This window comes from Hydra vulgaris, chromosome 05 (genome assembly GCF_038396675.1).
Source record: "Hydra vulgaris chromosome 05, alternate assembly HydraT2T_AEP".
In the NCBI taxonomy this organism is placed as follows: domain Eukaryota; kingdom Metazoa; phylum Cnidaria; class Hydrozoa; order Anthoathecata; family Hydridae; genus Hydra; species Hydra vulgaris.
In genome coordinates this window covers 22,630,508-22,650,621 of record NC_088924.1, presented here as the reverse complement: position 1 = coordinate 22,650,621, position 20,114 = coordinate 22,630,508, and the positions used below count along the sequence as shown (strand labels likewise).

General features: G+C 28.8%; 1 protein-coding gene across 1 annotated transcript; it reads left to right on the top strand.

The window, feature by feature from the left end:
* The first annotated feature begins 16,990 nt into the window (after positions 1-16,990).
* Positions 16,991-17,974, top strand: LOC136080260 (zinc finger MYM-type protein 1-like). Its single transcript, XM_065796875.1, has one exon. The coding sequence runs from the start codon at positions 16,991-16,993 to the stop codon at positions 17,972-17,974; it is 984 nt and encodes a 327-aa protein (XP_065652947.1).
* The last annotated feature ends 2,140 nt before the right edge of the window (positions 17,975-20,114 follow it).

Below are 20,114 nucleotides of genomic sequence, written 5' to 3'. Positions count from 1 at the left end.
ATATACTACCTTTTTTTAATCTTATTTCTGTAACTACAAATAAAATCTTATTTGTCAATTTATATTTCAGAGATAGAAATTATAATAGTTAACCATTTTATAAACAATATTGCATAAGTTTATAATAGTATTAAAAAACTTTATACCTTTTGAGAACTATTTTAAAACAAAAGAAAGTTTTTAGTGGAATGATGTAATTATTTAGTTTTTTAAATAAATATATGTACGAGTTTATCATAAGTTATATAACATTCAAGTCGTACTAACAGGACCGGCGCGAAAACGTATTTTTTATGAGTAGTAAAAATGCCAACTTATTTTTTTGCATTGTGGATTTGAAACAATTTTTTATCGGTTTTATATTTGATCTGTAAAATGTATGATAATCAAATATCGTCTGAGAAATGGGGTTCATCGGGTACATATTCGGGTTCCATATTTATCAGCAAAACAATTCTCCAGAAAACAGACGTCTGTTTATTACTGCTAGAAACAACTGTAAAAAGGTTTTGTCTAACGCCAAAACCCGCTATTCTCAGGTCATGAAATCTCGTATCTCATCTCAAAAATTAGGCTCTCGTGACTTCTGGAGAATCTTTAATAATATCAATAATAAGGGCAAATCTATAATTCCACCTCTCTTGTATGGTTCAGACTTTGTCACCTCACCTAAAGACAAAGCCGAACTGTTTGCTAAAAACTTTTCATCAATATCATCTCTTGATTCCACTAATTGCGTTCTACCTGATATTGCCAACAAACAGGTTGATTCATTGCTTGACATTCATATCACTTCAGCATCTGTATCTAAAGTGATTTCCTGTCTAGACTCTTCTACAGCTTGTGGCCCAGACAACATACCTGTTATTGTCTTGCAGAAGTGTTCTCCAGAGCTGTCGTCTATACTCTCAAAACTATTCAACAAGTGCTTATCAGAGTCTTGTTTTCCAGCCTGCTGGAAAGCCGCATCTGTTATCCCTATCTTCAAAAATTCTGGGGAGCGATCTGATTCGTCTAACTACCGTCCCATAAGTCTTCTTCCTATCATAAGCAAGGTTTTTGAATCTTTAATTAACAAACACTTAATTTCTCATCTTGAATCTAATAACTTACTTTCTGACCATCAATATGGATTTCGATCTTCTCGTTCTACAGCTGATTTGCTAACAGTAATAACTGACAGGTTTTATCGTGCATTAGATGAAGGTGGAGAGGTTAAGGCCATCGCTCTTGACATTTCAAAAGCGTTCGATAAAGTTTGGCATGCTGGTCTTCTCCATAAGCTTTCTTCTTATGGTGTATCCGGCAACATCTTTAAGATCATTGAATCCTTCCTTTCCAATCGTAGCATAAAAGTTGTCCTCGATGGACAACACTCTTCTTCTTATTCTGTAACTTCAGGGGTTCCTCAAGGTTCTATCCTTGGCCCTATACTCTTTTTAATTTACATTAACGATCTTCCAGATATTCTCACATCTAAGGTGGCATTGTTTGCTGATGATACTACCATTTATTCTTGTCGTGATAAGAAACCAACACCCTCTGATTGCCTGGAGGGGGCATTTGAGCTTGAAAAGGATCTCACTTCTGCTACAGCATGGGGCTCACAGTGGCTGGTGAACTTTAATTCAGATAAAACTCAATTTTTTTCAGCCAATCGTTATCGCAATAATTTAGATCTTCCTATATTTATGAACGGTGATGTACTCGATGAGTCACCTACTCTTCATCTTCTAGGATTAACTCTTACTTCCAATCTTTCTTGGAAACCATATATCAAATCGGTTGCAAAATTAGCATCTGCTAAGGTTGCATCTCTTTATCGAGCTCGCCACTTTCTTACTCTGGATTCTATTCTCTACCTCTATAAATCTCAAATCCGGCCTTGTATGGAATACTGTTGCCATATCTGGGGCGGATCTTCTAATGATGCCCTTTCTCTTTTAGACAAGGTGCAAAAACGCATTGTAAACATAGTTGGACCTGCTCTTGCAGCCAACCTTCAACCATTATCACATCGTCGTAATGTTGCTTCTCTTTCTCTTTTCTACAAATACTATAATGGGCACTGCTCGAAAGAGCTAACGTCTCTTGTGCCATCTACTAAAATTCATTCTCGTGTTACTCGTCATTCAATTAAGTGTCATCCTTTTTCTGTGACTGTTCCTAAGTGCTCCAAAAACGCTTATTCATCTAGTTTTTTTCCTCGAACATCAGCTCTTTGGAATTCGCTTCCTTCATCTTGCTTTCCTGATTCATATAATTTGCAATCTTTTAAATCGTCCATCAATCGTTATTTTGCTCTACAATCTTCATCTTTTCTCTTACAGTAACTTCCAACTTTAATTAGTGGCTGCTTGCAGCCTTGTTGGAAGCGAAGATGTTTAAAAAAAAAAAAAAAAAAAAACATGATATTTTTCATAAGGTACAAGGATACTAAAAAGTCTAGTGAAAGCATTCTTTTTGACCATTTTTTTTTTTTTTAAAATTCTAGATGTATAGGATTTTCTTTAAAAATTGACGATTGCGCCGCTCCACTTTGAAACCCGTGTTGTCGGCCCTAAGCCATAGTTATAGTATTTATATCTAAATAAAGGTCAGTTGATTTTCTACAAGGGTTTTTATAACAATTATATAAATACCCTTAAAAATTTTAATGGTTCGGCTTGAGCTGTGCATCTTGTTTTGAACAAATTACTGGGTTGTATAGAATTTTCAATCGGTGGTGGACTTTGTTGTGGGTATCTATATTTGTATTTGTACTTGAAGCGCAGAGAAAAAGTTTATAATTGATTTTACTTGTAGATTTATATTTTATATTTACTTTTACTCTTTTTCTTCGCAATTTTACCAACGAAAGTCCTTAAAGAATGTTTTTAGGTGCCGCCTAACATTCTATAATCGAAACAATTTTAATACATTTATCGTTATTGATAGTGAAAGCTTAAGTCTAAAAACATTGTGTAAAATAAAATTTCTAAAACGAATTCATTTTGAATTGCCGATTAAAGTTACTAGAATTTAGTGTTTGAATGATGGAGGGAGAAGGAGGGGTTTCTAATCCGAGTTATCATATTTTTGCAGATTTCTAATCAAAGCAATTATATTATTTAGTTATTAGATTTAAAACAGAATAACAGATATAAAGTATTCTGTTTTAGTCCAGTGTGGCCGCACTAAAAAATAAAACATTCAAAAAAGTATTAAATTCAAAATAAAAAAAATATATATTGAAAAAAAAAAAAAAAAACTGGTAAGTTTTTAAACATAAAAATATTCCGTTTTAAATCTCTTGCTTAACTCTCTGTTCACTTTTTAAGCAGGGCTAACCCAAAATAGTCTCGGGACGGCCCTGACTATAATATATTTAGGTTAAGTTTAAAATTAAGAAAATTAAAAAAATAAGAATGCAATAAGATTCCGTAAATGCCAAAATAAACCATCGGGGACTCGGTATGAAGTGGTGTCGGCACATCTCTACTTTATACTGCTTTCTGCTGTGTCTGCTACATAGAGAGAATGTTTTTTCTTGAAACAAACATAAAAAGTTATCTTAGATGTTCAGAATATGTATGGAATTTATTGGGCTCTTTAACAATCCTTTTGATGAGGTTTTCACAAATGTTTTTGCAAAAAAAAAAATCTATACATCGATAAAAAACAACAATAAAGCGTATTTATTTAAGATAAGCTTCAAAATTTCTGTAAGTGACATTGGCTGTAAAATAATTTGTCTAAAATATATACTAATACTTATTGAATCTCAGAAGTTTTGAATAAGAAAAATATTTTAATTAACATTTTACATTGAAAAGAACCCGTTCTAAAGTTTCGAGTAATTTCAAGTAGTAATTTAAAAAAGACTCCTTAAAATGACTTTTAAAAAATATAAGAATTTTACGTATCTCAGCTTCAAGTTCTTAAGTATTCGTATAAAGTTAAAAAATTAAACCAGTGGAATAACATAAAATAAATAACAAAAAGTATAGAAATTTGTAAATTAAAATAAAACGCAAAACGTCTACTTTTTTTAGCTGACTCTGCATTTATTAAATTGTTATTTTGTTTTTTCAAAATAAAAAAAGATTCCGTCATGGTTTTTAAAAGCCAGAAATAACATAATTCTTCATACTTATCTCATAAGTTACCTTTACGTTATCTCATAAGTTACTTTTTAGGTTCTATGTAATATTTATATAAATATTTCTATATAGAACTTTTAATGATATCCATTTGTTTTATAATTTAAAATTATTCAAAACTTCAGTCTTTGAATATTTTAGATCTGCTTTTTATTACTTGACTATTTAGTACTATACACTCATATATTTTTTGGAAAAAACATTATCACGTATCCCATTAGTATCATATTTAAAATCCCGTAACATAAGAAATATACAAAAAATATAAGAAGCAAAGAAATAAAGATAAATCAATAAAATTAAAAGGAAAAGTAGTTAAAAATAAAATTGAAAATTTACCATTAAAAATAAATCCTGTTTTAGCTTTTTCCTCTATTTACAATTTAATTTCATAATAAATTATATAGGGGAGAATAGGGCATCATGATACATGGGGCACCATGAAACAATGTAATTGTAAAGCCATCTAAAGAGTTGTAACAACCACTTTCATATGGTGAAAAAGTTACTACTAGAGCTATGTTTTGACTAAAAAAAATTATATCATTTGACATTATTAGGTCTGCAATGGGTAAAACTTGGTTTCTTTTGATGACAACATAATTTTTTACTATTTAAATTTGCTAAGTTTTAAGACATGTCATTCAATGCTTCAGTCGGCGCGTAACTTCATTTTATAAACTACAATCCATAGGCTCTTACTTCTTTTAACAAAACTAATAAAAATAAGTTGATACTAAAAGTAAAGCGATTGTTTTAATGTAGAAAGTATGGGGTAAGTTGATACAGCATTAGTGGGGGCCCTAAAACTGTAGAACAGTACTCCATTGTGTCATAAACAATTCTAAAAGTTACTTATTTTAATATTTACAATCAATTTTTAAGAATTTATGTGACTATAGCACTAGGAGATCCAATTTTGATACAAAGCCATTTTTTTAATTGACGCTCAAGAATTACATTTAAACGATACATTATCTGGAACTCTAAAATGTAATTCGTATCATCGGATGCATTATTTAGGTTTTAATTAATAAATTGTTTGTCTTTCAAGTAAAAATTTGTATTTTCTTAAAGTTTTATACTTTTTATTTACTTAAATGATGCTCATACCTAGCAAACATGCTATAGTGGAATTTCAGTGGACCTACATAGGTATTTTGAGCGAACAGCTGTAGTTTTGACCATCGGTTACTTAGTGAACCATTAGTAACAACCGCCAAAAGTGGCTTGCCGATAATTAGCCACCATTAAAATGTCGAAAAGTTATTGTCTTTCCATTTATAGTGGCTGCCACTAGTGGTCCACTAAGTAACCGATGAGCAAAACTACAATAAACCGCTAAAAGATGTCTATATAGGTCCACTACAAACCCACTAAAACAATGTTTGCTGGGTAGTTAGTACTTATAGCACACTATTTTTTGATAAGCTATTCACTTGTATTCTTTAAAAGGTAAGACTAAATTATTATAATCTGCAAAAATAAATATAAATATTATAATATTTCGGCTGCAAGAAACAATGTACTGTTAACATGCCCAACTTACCCAGCAAACATGCTACAGCGGGACTTCAGTGGACCTATTAGGTGTTTTGAGCGGACCGCTGTAGTTTTGCCCATTGTTTACTTAGTGAACCATTAGTGGTAGCCACCAAAAGTGGCTTGCCGATAATTAACCACTATTAAAATGTCGGAAAATTATCAGCCTGCCATTTATAGCGACTGCTACTAATGGTCCACAAAGTAACCGATGAGTAAAACTCCAATAAACCGCTAAAAAAAGCCTATATAGGTCCATTGCAAATCCACTAAAACATTGTTTGCTGGGTATGCAATCTTTCCCTACTTGTTTTACGCAAAACAAAACAAAACAAAATTTTATTTTTTAAACTTTATTAACTCGAACCTTTAAACAATAAAATTACAAATTTTTTATTTTAAATTACAGAAAGATATTTAGTATTGTTAAAATATTAAAAATTTTTACTATGTTTTATTTTTATTCAAAAAGCAATTAAAATCACTGCAATTTTAGAACTTTAAACTTTGTAATTTCAACGAAAAACACTGGGTAATTTGAGCATGCTCATATTACACAAAAATAGTATATTTAAATTCAAAGTATAGTATGTTTAAAAGTCAAAATAGTCATAAATAGTATGTTTAAATAAAGTCAAAACTAAATGTTCTTATGCGTTACCTTTTTTTAAACAAAAACAGAACAGATTTCTTGCTAACATATTTTGCTTTATGAAAAATTAAGTTTTATTATTTTAGCATCGAAATTTTACGGCACAAATTTATTCATGCGTGGTGATAACATTTTTTTTTTTTTTTTTTTTTTTTTTTTTTTTTTTTTTTTTTTTTTGCTATATAAATTTATTAAAGTCGTAAAGCATAATATAAATACAAATAGCAGGGGCAAGAAGAAGACATAATTGGTTTTATCACCAAGCCCCTTAGTCTATACCGTAAATATAAGACAACAAAAATTTAAAAACGTAACACTATATAATATAAAACATTTTTATAAAGACTTAATAGAATAAAAATCATCGGTCCTAAAGTCCTACTTTAACTTTTTGTTTTTGTGTTGGTCAAGAAAAATTTTAAAAAAAGAAAAAAAGGAATTTGTACAAAGAAACTATATTACTAATAAGCAAGCAAGCAAATACGCATAATCCTGAAGCTTTCCTTTTACACCAGCATATACCTTTAAATATGTGAATAATTCTTATAAACCATAATTTTATATATATATATATATATATATATTTTTATTTTTTTTCAAGCCTCATTAAAACTTCAGAAAAAGTTGAGCGCTACGTCGATCATCTGTAGTTTTTGCTTTAATTTATTCTTAAACTCATTTAGCATAGAAATTGTTTTAAGTTCATTAGTTAATATTTTATTCCATAATTTCGGCCCTCTAGTAGAAATTGAAAATTCGGTCGCCGCAAAATAACTTTTGGGTTGGATATAACTGTTATTTGAAAATCTGGTGAGATATCTATTCTGATTTATTTTGAATAATGGGTAAAAAATTTTAGGAGATACATTTTTATTAATTTTGAACATAAATATAAGAACTTGATAGACATTTAATTGATAAACATTCATTATATTTAAATTAACAAATAATGCTTGGGAGTGTGTATAACGGCCCACATTGGAAATGATTCTGATTGCATGCTTTTGTTTATTAAATAGTTTTTTTATTTTATTTTTATTTGTACTGCACCAAGCAATATTTGCATAATTAAGATGGCAATGAATGAACGAGAAATATAAAAGCTTTAAGCAAGTTGGATTTAAAAAAGGCTTAGCTCTGCATAGCAGGCCTATGTTCCTTGAGATTGTATTTTCGAGATATTGTATGTGATCTCTCCACGTCACATTTTCATCAAGAAGCACGCCGAGAAATTTTAAAGTGGTTTCTCTTTTTATGTCCTGATTGGCAATACAAAGTTTTGGAAGTTTCAATGGAATTTTATCTCGGTCATGAAAACGATGGAAAAAAGTATATTTTGTTTTGGTTACATTTAACGATAATTTGTTTGCATTAAACCATTCAGTAAGATTTAATAGCTCTTTGTTTACTGACTTAAACAGAATATTTATATCATTATGTGCATAAAATAGATTTGTGTCATCTGCAAATAATATTGTATCTAGTTCGGTACAAGCTTTGCTTAAATCATTAATAAAAATGAGAAATAGGAGTGGCCCTAATATAGATCCCTGAGGAACCCCACATGTTATGTTCATATTGGTTGTTTTACCTTCATTATAAGAAATGTATTGTTTTCTATTTGACAAATAGCTTTTAAACCACGCAATATTTGTATGTTTAATACCATAGTTTTCTAATTTTGTTAGTAAAATGTAATGATCGACAGTGTCAAAAGCCTTACTGAGATCAATAAATACACCTAATGTATATTTATTTTCATCAAATGATTTAAAAATATCATGAACAAGATGAACAATAGCCTGATCAGTAGAGTGGCTCTTTTTAAACCCAAATTGCTTACTATAGAGAATATTGTTTACATCTAAAAAGTAATACAATCTTTTATACATAATGTGTTCTAATAACTTTGAAAAGCATGATAGTATGGAGATAGGCCTGTAATTGGAGACACTAGTCTCATCTCCTGATTTTAGTATAGGTATTACCCTTGCAATTTTAAGTTTATCGGGAAAGATTCCTTGGTTTAAAGAGAGCGTAAATATATGCAAAAGCGGAATTTTTAAATAAGGCATTGATTTAATTACTACATTACTGCTTACATCATCAACTCCATTACCTTTATTTGGTTTAAGTAAGTACATGGCATCTAGCAATTCTGTTTCTGTTAGCATATTATTGTCCATTATATTATTATTAGAGTTTAGGTATGATTTGAAGCAAGTTTGACTTTTATTTATTTTTGATGCTAAACTTGGACCTGTGCTAACAAATGCATGGTTAAACGAATTAGCAATTATTGCGTCGTTAATAATTTCACAGTCATTTATAATTAGTTTTTTTGGTAAACAACTATTATTCATATCTTTTTTACCTATAACCTCTTTTATTATGTTCCAAGTTTTTTGTATATCATTTTTGTATTTTAGCAATTGGCTACTATAGTAAAATTTTTTTGAGCGCTTTACAATCGTCACAAAAAGGCGATTATAGTTTTTATAGTTTGTTTCATTTTTAAAAGTCCTTTTTTTAATGAACTTCTCATACAATCGTTGCTTTTTTTTCGAAGATTTTATGATTCCGGGTGTTATCCAGGGATTTTGTAGAGTTTTTGATTTAATAAATTTAGTTGTTATTGGGAATGCTTTATTGTAGTGACATTCAAATATATGATAAAATTTATCATAAGCTTCATTAACATTTTTTGTTTTCAAAACGGGTTCCCAGTTTGTTGTCGATAAAAGGCTAATAAATGTCACAAGAGAAGCGTCCTTAATTACTCGTTTTTTAGTTTTTACTTTTTTAGAAGGTTGATTTAACGATTTTTGTGCTGTTATAAAAACCGGAAAATGATCAGATATGTCTGTAATAAATATTCCAGTTTTAATTTTTACGTTTTTGAAATTATTAATTATAATTTGATCAATTGAAGTAGCAGTATTTTTTGTAATTCGAGTAGGTTTATTTATAGTAGGAATAAATCCATTTTGAAACATAATATTGAAAAAAGTTCTGACGTCTTTGTTTTTGTTGTATTCAAGTAAATCTAAATTCAGATCGCCTACGAAGTAAACGCATTTGCCACATAATTCTTCGCTTATAATTAAGCTTTTAATTTGTTTGTTAAATGCTTTTTTATTACCAGAAGGCGGTCTGTATATGACGTGTACAATTGCGTTCTTGCAAGTTTTGTTTACAACTTCTATTGATAACAATTCAAAATCATGCGTAACAGCAAAATAATTTTTGCGTAGTTTGAAATCTAAGGAGTTGTGGATAAAAATGCATAATCCTCCACCTGTTTTTTCAGAGTCTCTAATTTGATGCAAAACTTTATAATTATTAAGTTGAAAATTAGAATTGTTTTCAATTTCCTTATCGCGGCACCATGTTTCGGTTAGACATATAATTTGAAAGTTAATTTTGACACTGAATAAAAATTGCTTAAATTTCTCAAAATTTTTTTGGAGGCTCCTTATATTAAGGTGTAGGATAGATAATGCAGTTGAATTTATGTCAGCAGTAATACATGAGATATCTGAACTATAGTAATAAGGACTTATATTTAATAATCCCTCCTCATCATTATAAAATTTAATATCTGATTGATTTTTTAACGGTATATATTTGTTTATTAGGAAAGGTTCAAGATTATTTATGTCAATATTAATCAGAGCGCTATTATCAAAATTATTCCTAAATAATCGATTAGTTTCCATTTTAAAAATATAAATTTAAGATAACAAATATAAATAAAAATAAAAAAAAATAATAATTACTATTCCTTTCGAATCCACTCTCGAACGATTAGTTTATCGTAAGATATTATTGCAAACTTGCCAAGCTCTCGTTCCTTTTTCATTCGCTCTTTTAGATCTTTTCTTATTAATATTGTTTCTGTGCAGTAATCTTCATTAACGTAGATTTTTTTTCCTTTTAATTTTTGGACGTTTTTTAAAATAGCAACTTTATCTTTATAATTTAGAAGTTTAATAACAACTGTTCTAATCTTTTTCGAGTCTCTAATCCCAGTCCTATGTGCCCGTTCAATTTTTATATTTTTCAATCCAAGTAAATCTTCGAAGAATTTTTGCACTTTTAATTCAGTCTCATTCCAATTTTCGTTTTCACTTTCTTTTAATCCGTCAATTCTCAAGTTATTTCTTCTTGAGCGGTCTTCTATTTCTCTAAGTTTACTCTTTATTTTTGTGATCTCACTATTATCTTTTATCTTGTTATTAATTTCTTTTGTTTTTTTCTTCAGTAGTTCTAATTTACCTGAGATAATATCATCGTTTGCTTGAATGAATTTCTGCATTTCACTGAATTCAGTTACTAACAACGTCACGGATTTATTTGTTAATTCAAGGTCGTTTGTAATGGCGATTATTTTATTTGAGTTATCAATATTATCTTTATCATTTTTATCAAGTCGTTCAGTAATAATTTTCATGTTTGCAGCTGTTATGGAAGCAAATATTTTTTCGTGCTCTTTTAATAATTTTCTAGTTTCGTTTAGGATGTCGATTTTTTGCTTTTCAAGCATTTCAGAGAATAATTTTTCGATACAATTTATATCCATAACAAGAATTTGAACGATACCAAGAAAATAGAAGAAAAAAGTTTTTAATAATAGTAAAAATAACAACAAAAATAAAAAAAAAAAAAAAAAAAAAAAAAAAAAAAAAAAAAAAAAAATAAAAAAAAAAAAAAAAAAAATTTTAACAAAGCAAAAAATTGAATAGAGTTTTAATTAGATGATACTGCTAATTGCTGCATATATATTGATATATAGATGATACTGTTAATTGCTGCATATATATTGACGCTAATAATACTAATTTCTGCAATCACCACAAAAAATTGATTCAAAAATTAAAAAGCAACTTTAACTTCACTTCTTACATCTTAGAAATCTTTTAGTATGCTCATATTAATAAATCTTTTAGTACGCTCATATTATTAAATCTCATGTTATTTTAGTATGCTCATATTGTGAGCATACTAAAAGATCTCTAAGATGTAAGAAGTGAAGTTAAAGTTGCTTTTTATTTTTGAATTGACTTTTTGAATCGACTTACAAAAAGCCTTAAACAAAAGTTCAAAAAATTTCATTAATTATGCATTTTTGGCATATACGAATCATAAATGTTTAGCATTTAGGATAGATTATCGTAATATGATATGAATAAGGTGCTCATATGACGATAATCTACCCTAAAGGCTAAAAATTTATGATTCGTATATGACATTATCATATATACCAAAAATGTAAGATTAGTGAAATTATTTTAAATTTTTTTTTGCAGGCTTTTTGTAAGAAAATTCATTCTTTTAAGTCCAAAACAAAAATTTTGCAATGCAGTGTTTACAAATATATCGAGTTTATATTAAGTTATTAAATTATTATTTACAAAGTCTTTTTCCAAAAGGGTGAGAAATTCTTGTTAACAACAATTCACTCGTATTTGTAAGATAATGAATATATTATACGAACATATTATTAAATTGAAAAGATGGGCGTTTTGGAGTTTAAAACCAAACATTAACTGCTTGGTTTCTTTTTGTTTTAGTTTTCGTCTGTTTTAAACAATGCAAGCCTGAACATAATATGTTCTGGCTTGCATTGTTTAAAAATTTTATGTTCCCATTGACGAAATTAAAAAAAAAAATTTAAAAATTTTTTGGTTCCTATTGACAAAAATCTTGTCAGGTATTCAAAGTTGATCAAATATTATTTGATCAACTTTGAATACCTGGCAGGCTTTTAAAATAAAAAAGTCCTTTAAACCATTTCGGGGCCCCATAATCCAACGCCGCCCCCCTATATATTTTTTGTTCTTTTGGGCTTGAACCTGAATATCATTTCGTTACTATGGATACATGGTGTAAGTTCAAAACTTAAAAAAATTGCAGAAAGCTGGTTATAAAACCGTTTTTAAATTTGCGTCTAATTTATAGTCGTTATTAAAATCTAAAAACAAAACTGAGCTACAATATTTTAGCCAACCAGGTGTTTATAAAGTTGGATGCAGTTGTACAAATCATATATAGGTAAAAAAAGGTAGGTTTAACATTTTTAACAAAAATATCAAAACATAAGAAATCTATTTAAGATTGTAAATAGGATTCCTTTCCAGTGGGCACCAAACGTTAAAAGCAAACATTTAAGCCTCTTTTGAACACTTTGAACGTCTTTCCAATGTTTTTGACTTCTAAGGATTCAAAAAACGTCTATTTTAGGTCCTGTCCTGAGTTGGGAGTATTTAATCATTAAAAAATGTACCAAGGAAAAATAAACTGAGATAATATAAAATTAGTAGCTTTATGATAAAGCCAGTGGCTTTATCATAAGTTATAAAACAACAAAATAAAACAAGACAATATAAAAGTAGTAGCTTTAAGCCACTACTTTTATAATATCTTGTTTGATAATACAAGATTTATCCATAAATCATCAATCATAATCCACTTATTTTATATTAGAAACTTAACGTAATCAAATCTTATTGATATAATCTAAAAGACGGCCAATATGTTTTAGAAACTAATAAAGCGCTTTTTTGCAATTTAAAAATTGATGCTACTGTAGCGCTTATTCCTTTATCTTTTTAACGATTTTGTTAAAAATATATTAACGTTATTGTCTGAATATCCATAGTGATATTTACTTAAAAATAAATATTGATAAACTTAAAAATTAAAAGTTAAATATTATGACTATGGAATATATAAGTAACGTTTTTGTCTTGAGTATCTCTATAGTCGAAAATAAAACAACTATAAGTAAATGATATTAGTATTAAACTATCTCCATAAAAAAAAAAAACTAATTTAAAAAACTACATCAGGGTTTATCAGGGATAACTACATTTAACTTGTTATTTATTTCACAAACGAAGTTTACAAAATAAAAACAATTAAAAAATATGTATAAATTTTCAGCACTTGTGATTGGCAATCAGGCTTGGACCCGGATACCGGGAGATTCCCGGTGGGCCGGTTGGCATAAAAAATTATATTATATTTTTAGTTAGGCTACATTTTATTTTCCAAATAAAATGTAAATTAAAATTATCTAAAAATATATAAACTTTTATTCAGGCCTCTAACTACATCTAATTAAAGGCCATCTGCCGGCTAATTATATAAATTTTGGCGGCCATCTCGAGCTGATCAAAAGTAGTATTATATTAATAGTGAGTTTTAACATGCGCGCGTTATCTTTAGGCGGTGTTAGTACAAGCGTTAGCAAGCTTAAAAAACGTTGAGTTTAAAAAATTACCACTGCATGTTTAAAAAACGTAAAGCACGTAAAAACTTCGACGAGCGCGTTTTAAGTTATTAATTATTCATAAGTTATTTTTTAATTATTTCCAAAAAATATCTGTGCTATAAACAATTAAAACGATCTTACAAGAAAATTTGCATCAAATTTTACATTTAATTTAAAGATGACATGTTAGCGAGTTACGAGAGACGCTCTTTTTATAACATATAATGGAAATATTATCGATGACGTAGAATTTGATTTATCATACGATATTATTAGATCTAAAAATGATTACCCTTATTGAAATTACAAACACTTTTAATTAGATGAGCTAGATAATGCTGAAGCGTGGTCAGAGTTTCGACTCCAAAAAGTAGATATTTATAGATTAAAAGAAGCTTTAGAAATTCCAGATATTATGAAGACATATAACCGTTTATCTGTAAGTACTCGCAAGGGAAGGAAAATCTTTTTTATAAAATGCAGAGAGCTTTGATTCCACTCGAGTGTGTCAAAACAAAAATTGAGTTTCAAATTCATTAATTATTCATGTAGCGTACGTTTTTGAGCAGTGGTAAGAAATAAGATTTCTAGCGTACGTTTTAAGTGCGATGCGTTAGAAAGGGTATTTCCCTGAGTCTTATATATTATTTACGAGAAATTCTTTTGTATTCCTGCCACTGCCTCGAGATAACGCTAATATGCTTAAACTCACTAATGTAAACAAACCAAATTAGTTAACATGATAAACTTTTTATTTTATAATGACGTAGCTTTTAAATTTGTTATTGTTTACTGACAGTAAAGTCACAGGTTGGTATTATTGATAACATTTTGTTGTTATAAACTATCTTACTATTTATGTTTGTTGTACTATTTATTTCGTTGATTGCACATCGAGAATGTTTCGGCAAGTATATGAACTCAATGGCGGATTAAGGCAAAAGCTAAAATAGGTTATATAACCTTATAGGCCTATGGGAGATACGAGGCCTTACGCGCCACAAGAAAAAGACAAAGAAAAAAATGAAAAAGCAAAAGAAAATAAGAAAGAAAAAGTAAAGTCATCTACAGCTTTAGTTTCTTTTGAGTTTACGGTTTCAAATCAAATTTATTTGTCTAATAGTGATACAAATGTTTAGTATTCGAAATTCGAATACTATTTATCATTATTCTGTAAATAAACAACGTTTAAAAATATTATATTATTGTTTAACCTTATTATTATTAAATTAACGTTATAATTTTATGTTTTCATTTTATAAGATATCTATAATTCTAAAAAATATCGCTTTCTTATGTTAACATTGTGTATTATAAATATTTTTCTTGATTTTTATGATTAAATGCAAAAGGAGGGGCGCCGGGGACGCCGTCAAAAGTTTATCCTATGGGTTCCACATTGTTAAATCAGCATCTGTATGAACTGAAAAAAAGAATTTATTTTTAGATGTTGTGCATAAGCTTGGAATAAGCCATATACATAATATTGTTTTTTTTTTTGTTTTTTTTTCCATGCTTTTACTTTCTATATATATATATATATATATATATATATATATATATATATATATATATATATATATATATATATATATATATATATATATATATATATATATATATATATATATATATATATATATATATATATATATATATATATATATATATATATATATATATATATATATATATATATATATATATGTTTGTGTGCCACAAAATTTGAAATCAATTTTAGAAAGCTTTTTTCTCAACCAATTTTGCTCAAATTTTGCACCCTTAATCATTTTCGATGACAATACAAGGAAATGGAAAAATTTGACCAAAAAAATTTTTGAAAAAAGAATTTTTTTTTGATTTACTAGTTTTTTTTTTTTTTTTTTAGGTGCCCCAAGAAGTCCTAACGGTCTTGTCACAGAGCACCACGGAAGTGCATTTAACCAGGAAGTTCACGCTTCCTTCCTTACCGTGATGCGAAAATATGTCCAGAGGTCGTTTCGAACCTGGATCTCTTGCTTATAAAGCAAGCGCTCTAACCACTGCGCCACGGCCGCACTTTTTAAAATCCAGTTTGGGAAAATAATAATTTACAAGAATATAATTTAAGTAAGTGCGAGTTTTTAAGAGAAAAATCTGTTAAATATAATGATAATAAATATAAATAATAATAATAAATATCTGTTAAATATAATAATAATAAATATAAATGAATTATTTTTTTTCCTACTTTAAAAAAATATAATAATTATTGTGTGTGTAAAACAATTTTAAATAAAATTTCAAATTATTTTAGTTTATTTTCGGCATACACACTCCACCCCATAGAAAATGAATAAACGAAAAGGAGGTGCTGAGAAAGAACGAATAAGAAAAAAAACACGTTAAGAGAACGATGGCCAGAAATGTAAAAAGTTAACGAACATATTTGCAAGATCTTTTTGTACTAACTCAATTGTTAATATCAATATGGCTGATGTAGCAACAACAGAAATAATTACTGATCTCCATCCAATTTGCAATGCCGCTGATACGGTATTATTATCACCTAATGAGGCAGATGCACATGGTTCTAAATTTCAAACAGATAGTTTTGATGACAATGCAACCTCTTATCCTAACTCTAACACTCAATATAAATTGAACTGTAATCATTGCGAGCCAAGTGAAGAAACTCAAAACAATTATTATTATTTTTTGAAACCACAAGCAGACATTTTGAAATCATTTTTAAAATTTCATCCGAAGCAATACAATTTTGATCTAAACGGTAAAATTATTACCAGAGCGTTTATTTCAGAAATAATAAACCTCGTCACTGGCTGACCTTTGAAGAAAACACACAAAAGTTATTTTGTTCTTTTTGTCTGGCATTTAGCAAACCTTCAGATCAATCAACGTTCATTAGTGGAAATTACATTGCAAATTCCAAGCATATTTATCAAAGAATATCAGAACATGAAAGAAGTGCACTCCATGCAACCTGCACAGAGTCGTATGTTTTAAAAATTAATGCCAAAGATATTATAAGTATTTACATTCGCCAACATGGTGAAGAGGTTAAAAAGAATCGTTTAATTTTAGAAAGAATCATAGAAACTTTAAAAATTATTGATAAGCGTGCTACAGAGGTGCAGTAGAGTCTGGGTACACATTGCTTGATGACTGTGTAGATCATGGGAATTTTTAGTGATTCTTTTACTAATTGGCAAATTTGATCCGTTGTTGGATGCACGTATCAAAGAGGTGGTTCAAAAAAGCAAATCTCGGCATGATTAAGTTGGCAACAGAAGAGGTCGTGGCGACTTGGTCACTTTTCTGTCAAAAACAACTGTTAATAAAGTCATTGATGCAATAACAACATCTTTAACAAGCATGATGGTGGAAGAGATTAGAGAAGCTAGTATGTTTAGTGTTCAAATTGATACCACACAAGAAATTAATGTACAGGATCAGTGTTCTATTGTGGTCCGATATGTAACCGAATCTGTGCATGAACGTGTAATATCGATAGTCAATTGCACATCAACAACTGGAAAAGGAATGTGTGATTCGGTTTGTGACGTTTTTAAAAAGGTAGGCATTGATGTAAGTAAATGTATTGGCAATGCAACCGATGGAGCCTCTAATATGCAAGGTCAATACAATGGATTCAATACCTGGTTAAATACAATTTCCCCAGTTCAGATTCATGTTTGGTGTTATGCCCATGTTTTAATTTTGGTAATGGGTGACGTTACTAAAAAAGCTGTTGAAGTTATTACCTTATTTGGCGTTTTGAACACATGTGCAGTATTTTTACGGGAATCATATTTACGCTTCAATGTTTGGCGTGAATTTAGAAAATTGAAATATATATCTGTAATCGGTGAAACCCGTTGGTGGGGGAAAGACAGAGCTCTTACTAAGGTATTCGGAAATTTCTTCATTAAATCCTCCGATCAAGAAAAACGAGTTATTGATTTTTTGTACATTGACATGTTACAAACATTTCATGATATTTCTACATCAATCAAATTCAATTATGACGCCCGTTACAGAGCGAAAGCTCTTTTAGATTCATTGACAAGTTTTGAATTTATTTTGACGGTACAATTGTTTTTAAAAGTATTTGAGCACACAACACCATCATCTGAATATTTGCAAACAACTGGAATGGATATACTACGAGCCTGTAATATGGTTCAAGGCATTATTAATGAATTAAGCAAAGTAGATAGAAATTTTGATTCCATTTTTCAAGCAGCTACTCATTTTTTAGAACTTGCGAACAGTGAACTGGGAAAAAGGAATCTCGACATTGAAGTTCAGACTGGTTTGAAAGAGAAAAAAATTAGAACAAATCAACTACTTGAAAGATAAATTTCGTATCAATGGCTTGCTCAGAAAGTTTGATGCCAGTGTAACAAAAGATCAGCTTCAAACGGAGTTATTGGACTTTGCAAGGAAATGGGAAAGTTTTGAAATAATTCTTGAAGATGAATTTAATTTGATATTTGACACGGAAGTATCTGACTATGTCTCGGGCAACATGCAACAATATAAATCCGAAGAATCTGAAACTGTCTTTACAATCTCAGAAGTGGAAAACAGTGACAGCCACAGAAATAAATGCATATCTTGCAAAAAATGTACTCTTTGTTGTTACTGTCCTCCAGTTGTTTGCCCTCCAGAAGTTTATTGTTGTTTGTCCTCCAGAAGTTTAACTTGCATAGTCTTGCGTATTCAAATTTGTTTCTGGCTTTCAAATTTGTGCTGACATTATCCTCATTACAAGTTGCTTGTGAAAGGTCATTTTCGAAATTGAAATATATTTTGAACAGATTAAGAAATTTGATGAGCGAGTCAAGTTTACAGTCATTTATGCTGATGTTTTGTGAAAAAGACCTTCTTCCGAGAATTAATAACGATGCAATAATTGATGTCTTGGCATCGACTAGTCAAGCGATGAAAAAATTGTTATACTAGTCAATATTGAATAGCGATTGTGTCTACTACTTCTAGACTCCAACTTACGGCAGTGTTTTAGAAATATTTATTTTTATCAATATTTAGCCTGGGAAGTTAAAATTTTTTTTTAATACTTTAAATAATAATAAACAATAATGCGCCTAAAAACAAAAAGTTCTTTACTAATATAATATGGAAAAATTTAGAAAAATAAAGGTGTTAATCATAGTCGCTGTCATGTGTGGCGTGAAGGCTCTCGGCGCCCCTAAATATATATATATATATTTAAACAACTTTAAAATGTATTCTACACAACAGAGTGCTCAATTCTTAAAAGAACAGAGCAATTATATATTAGTAGAAAATTACTTTACAAAAATTTTTTTCATTTTACACTGTGTTTCATCAACAAAGATTCATCAGAAATCTTTCAGAAATCATCAGAAAGTCTTTCAGATGAATCTTTGTTGATGAAACACAGTGTAAAATGAAAAAAATTGTTGTAAAGTGATTTTCAACTATTATATATATATATATATATATATATATATATATATATATATATATATATATATATATATATATATATATATATATATATATATATATATATATATATATATATATATATATATATATATAAAATAAATATATGCAACATACAATGAAGTGGGCCGCCGTGACATAATTTCTCGGGCCGTTTTTTTAAGTTAGTTCGACCCTGTTGTCAATAATCAAATATTGGCATTAATTCTAAATTTAATGTGTATTAATTTAAAATATGTTTTCTTGATAATTATTTATAAATGGTAAACGCAGTAAATAAATCCTTTTATGATTAATTTATGCAAGTTAATTAAAATAAACGTCATTTTTTACAAAAGAAAGGGAATAAAATTTCAAATTAAGACATTTTAAAGGATGAAAATGTTATTGGATGGAATCACAACCCATATTAAATTAAACAAAGAAGGGCTGAATTTTAGCCCTATTTACAGAAACATACAGAAAATAATAAAAATTACATTCAAAAAAATTATTTTTATGTCTAAAAAGTATTTTTTCTCTACATTTTTTTCTTTACACTCTAAAAGCCAAATTAATATTCTTATAATTGATTTATATAAGTGGAAGTTTACAACTGTGGTTTGAGAAATAAAGTAAATGTTAGAAATTTTTACTTTTTTGCTGAAATATTTACCTGCTAAAAATGATAAACGGCTGCGGCAAGCGTCAGACGATGAAAAAAAATCTGCCAAAGTTAAAATAATTTTATATTTGCAAAAGTCATGCATGATCAGAACATTTTATATCAGATATTCGCAAAATTTTAAATTTTTGATAGGTCATTATTATTTTCAAAAAAAAAAAATTATGTCCTTATTTTGTAAAAAAAAAAAACTATTTTGCGTATTTATCGTTTACTTTTTTACTCTTTTTTTCAAGGTACCTAGAGTAGGGAGACCGGGGCATGTTGGCCCACGGGGTAGGTGCGCCCATTAGAGTTTATTCAAAGGCTAGACTCTTTAACAAGCTGAGAATCTAGGTGAAG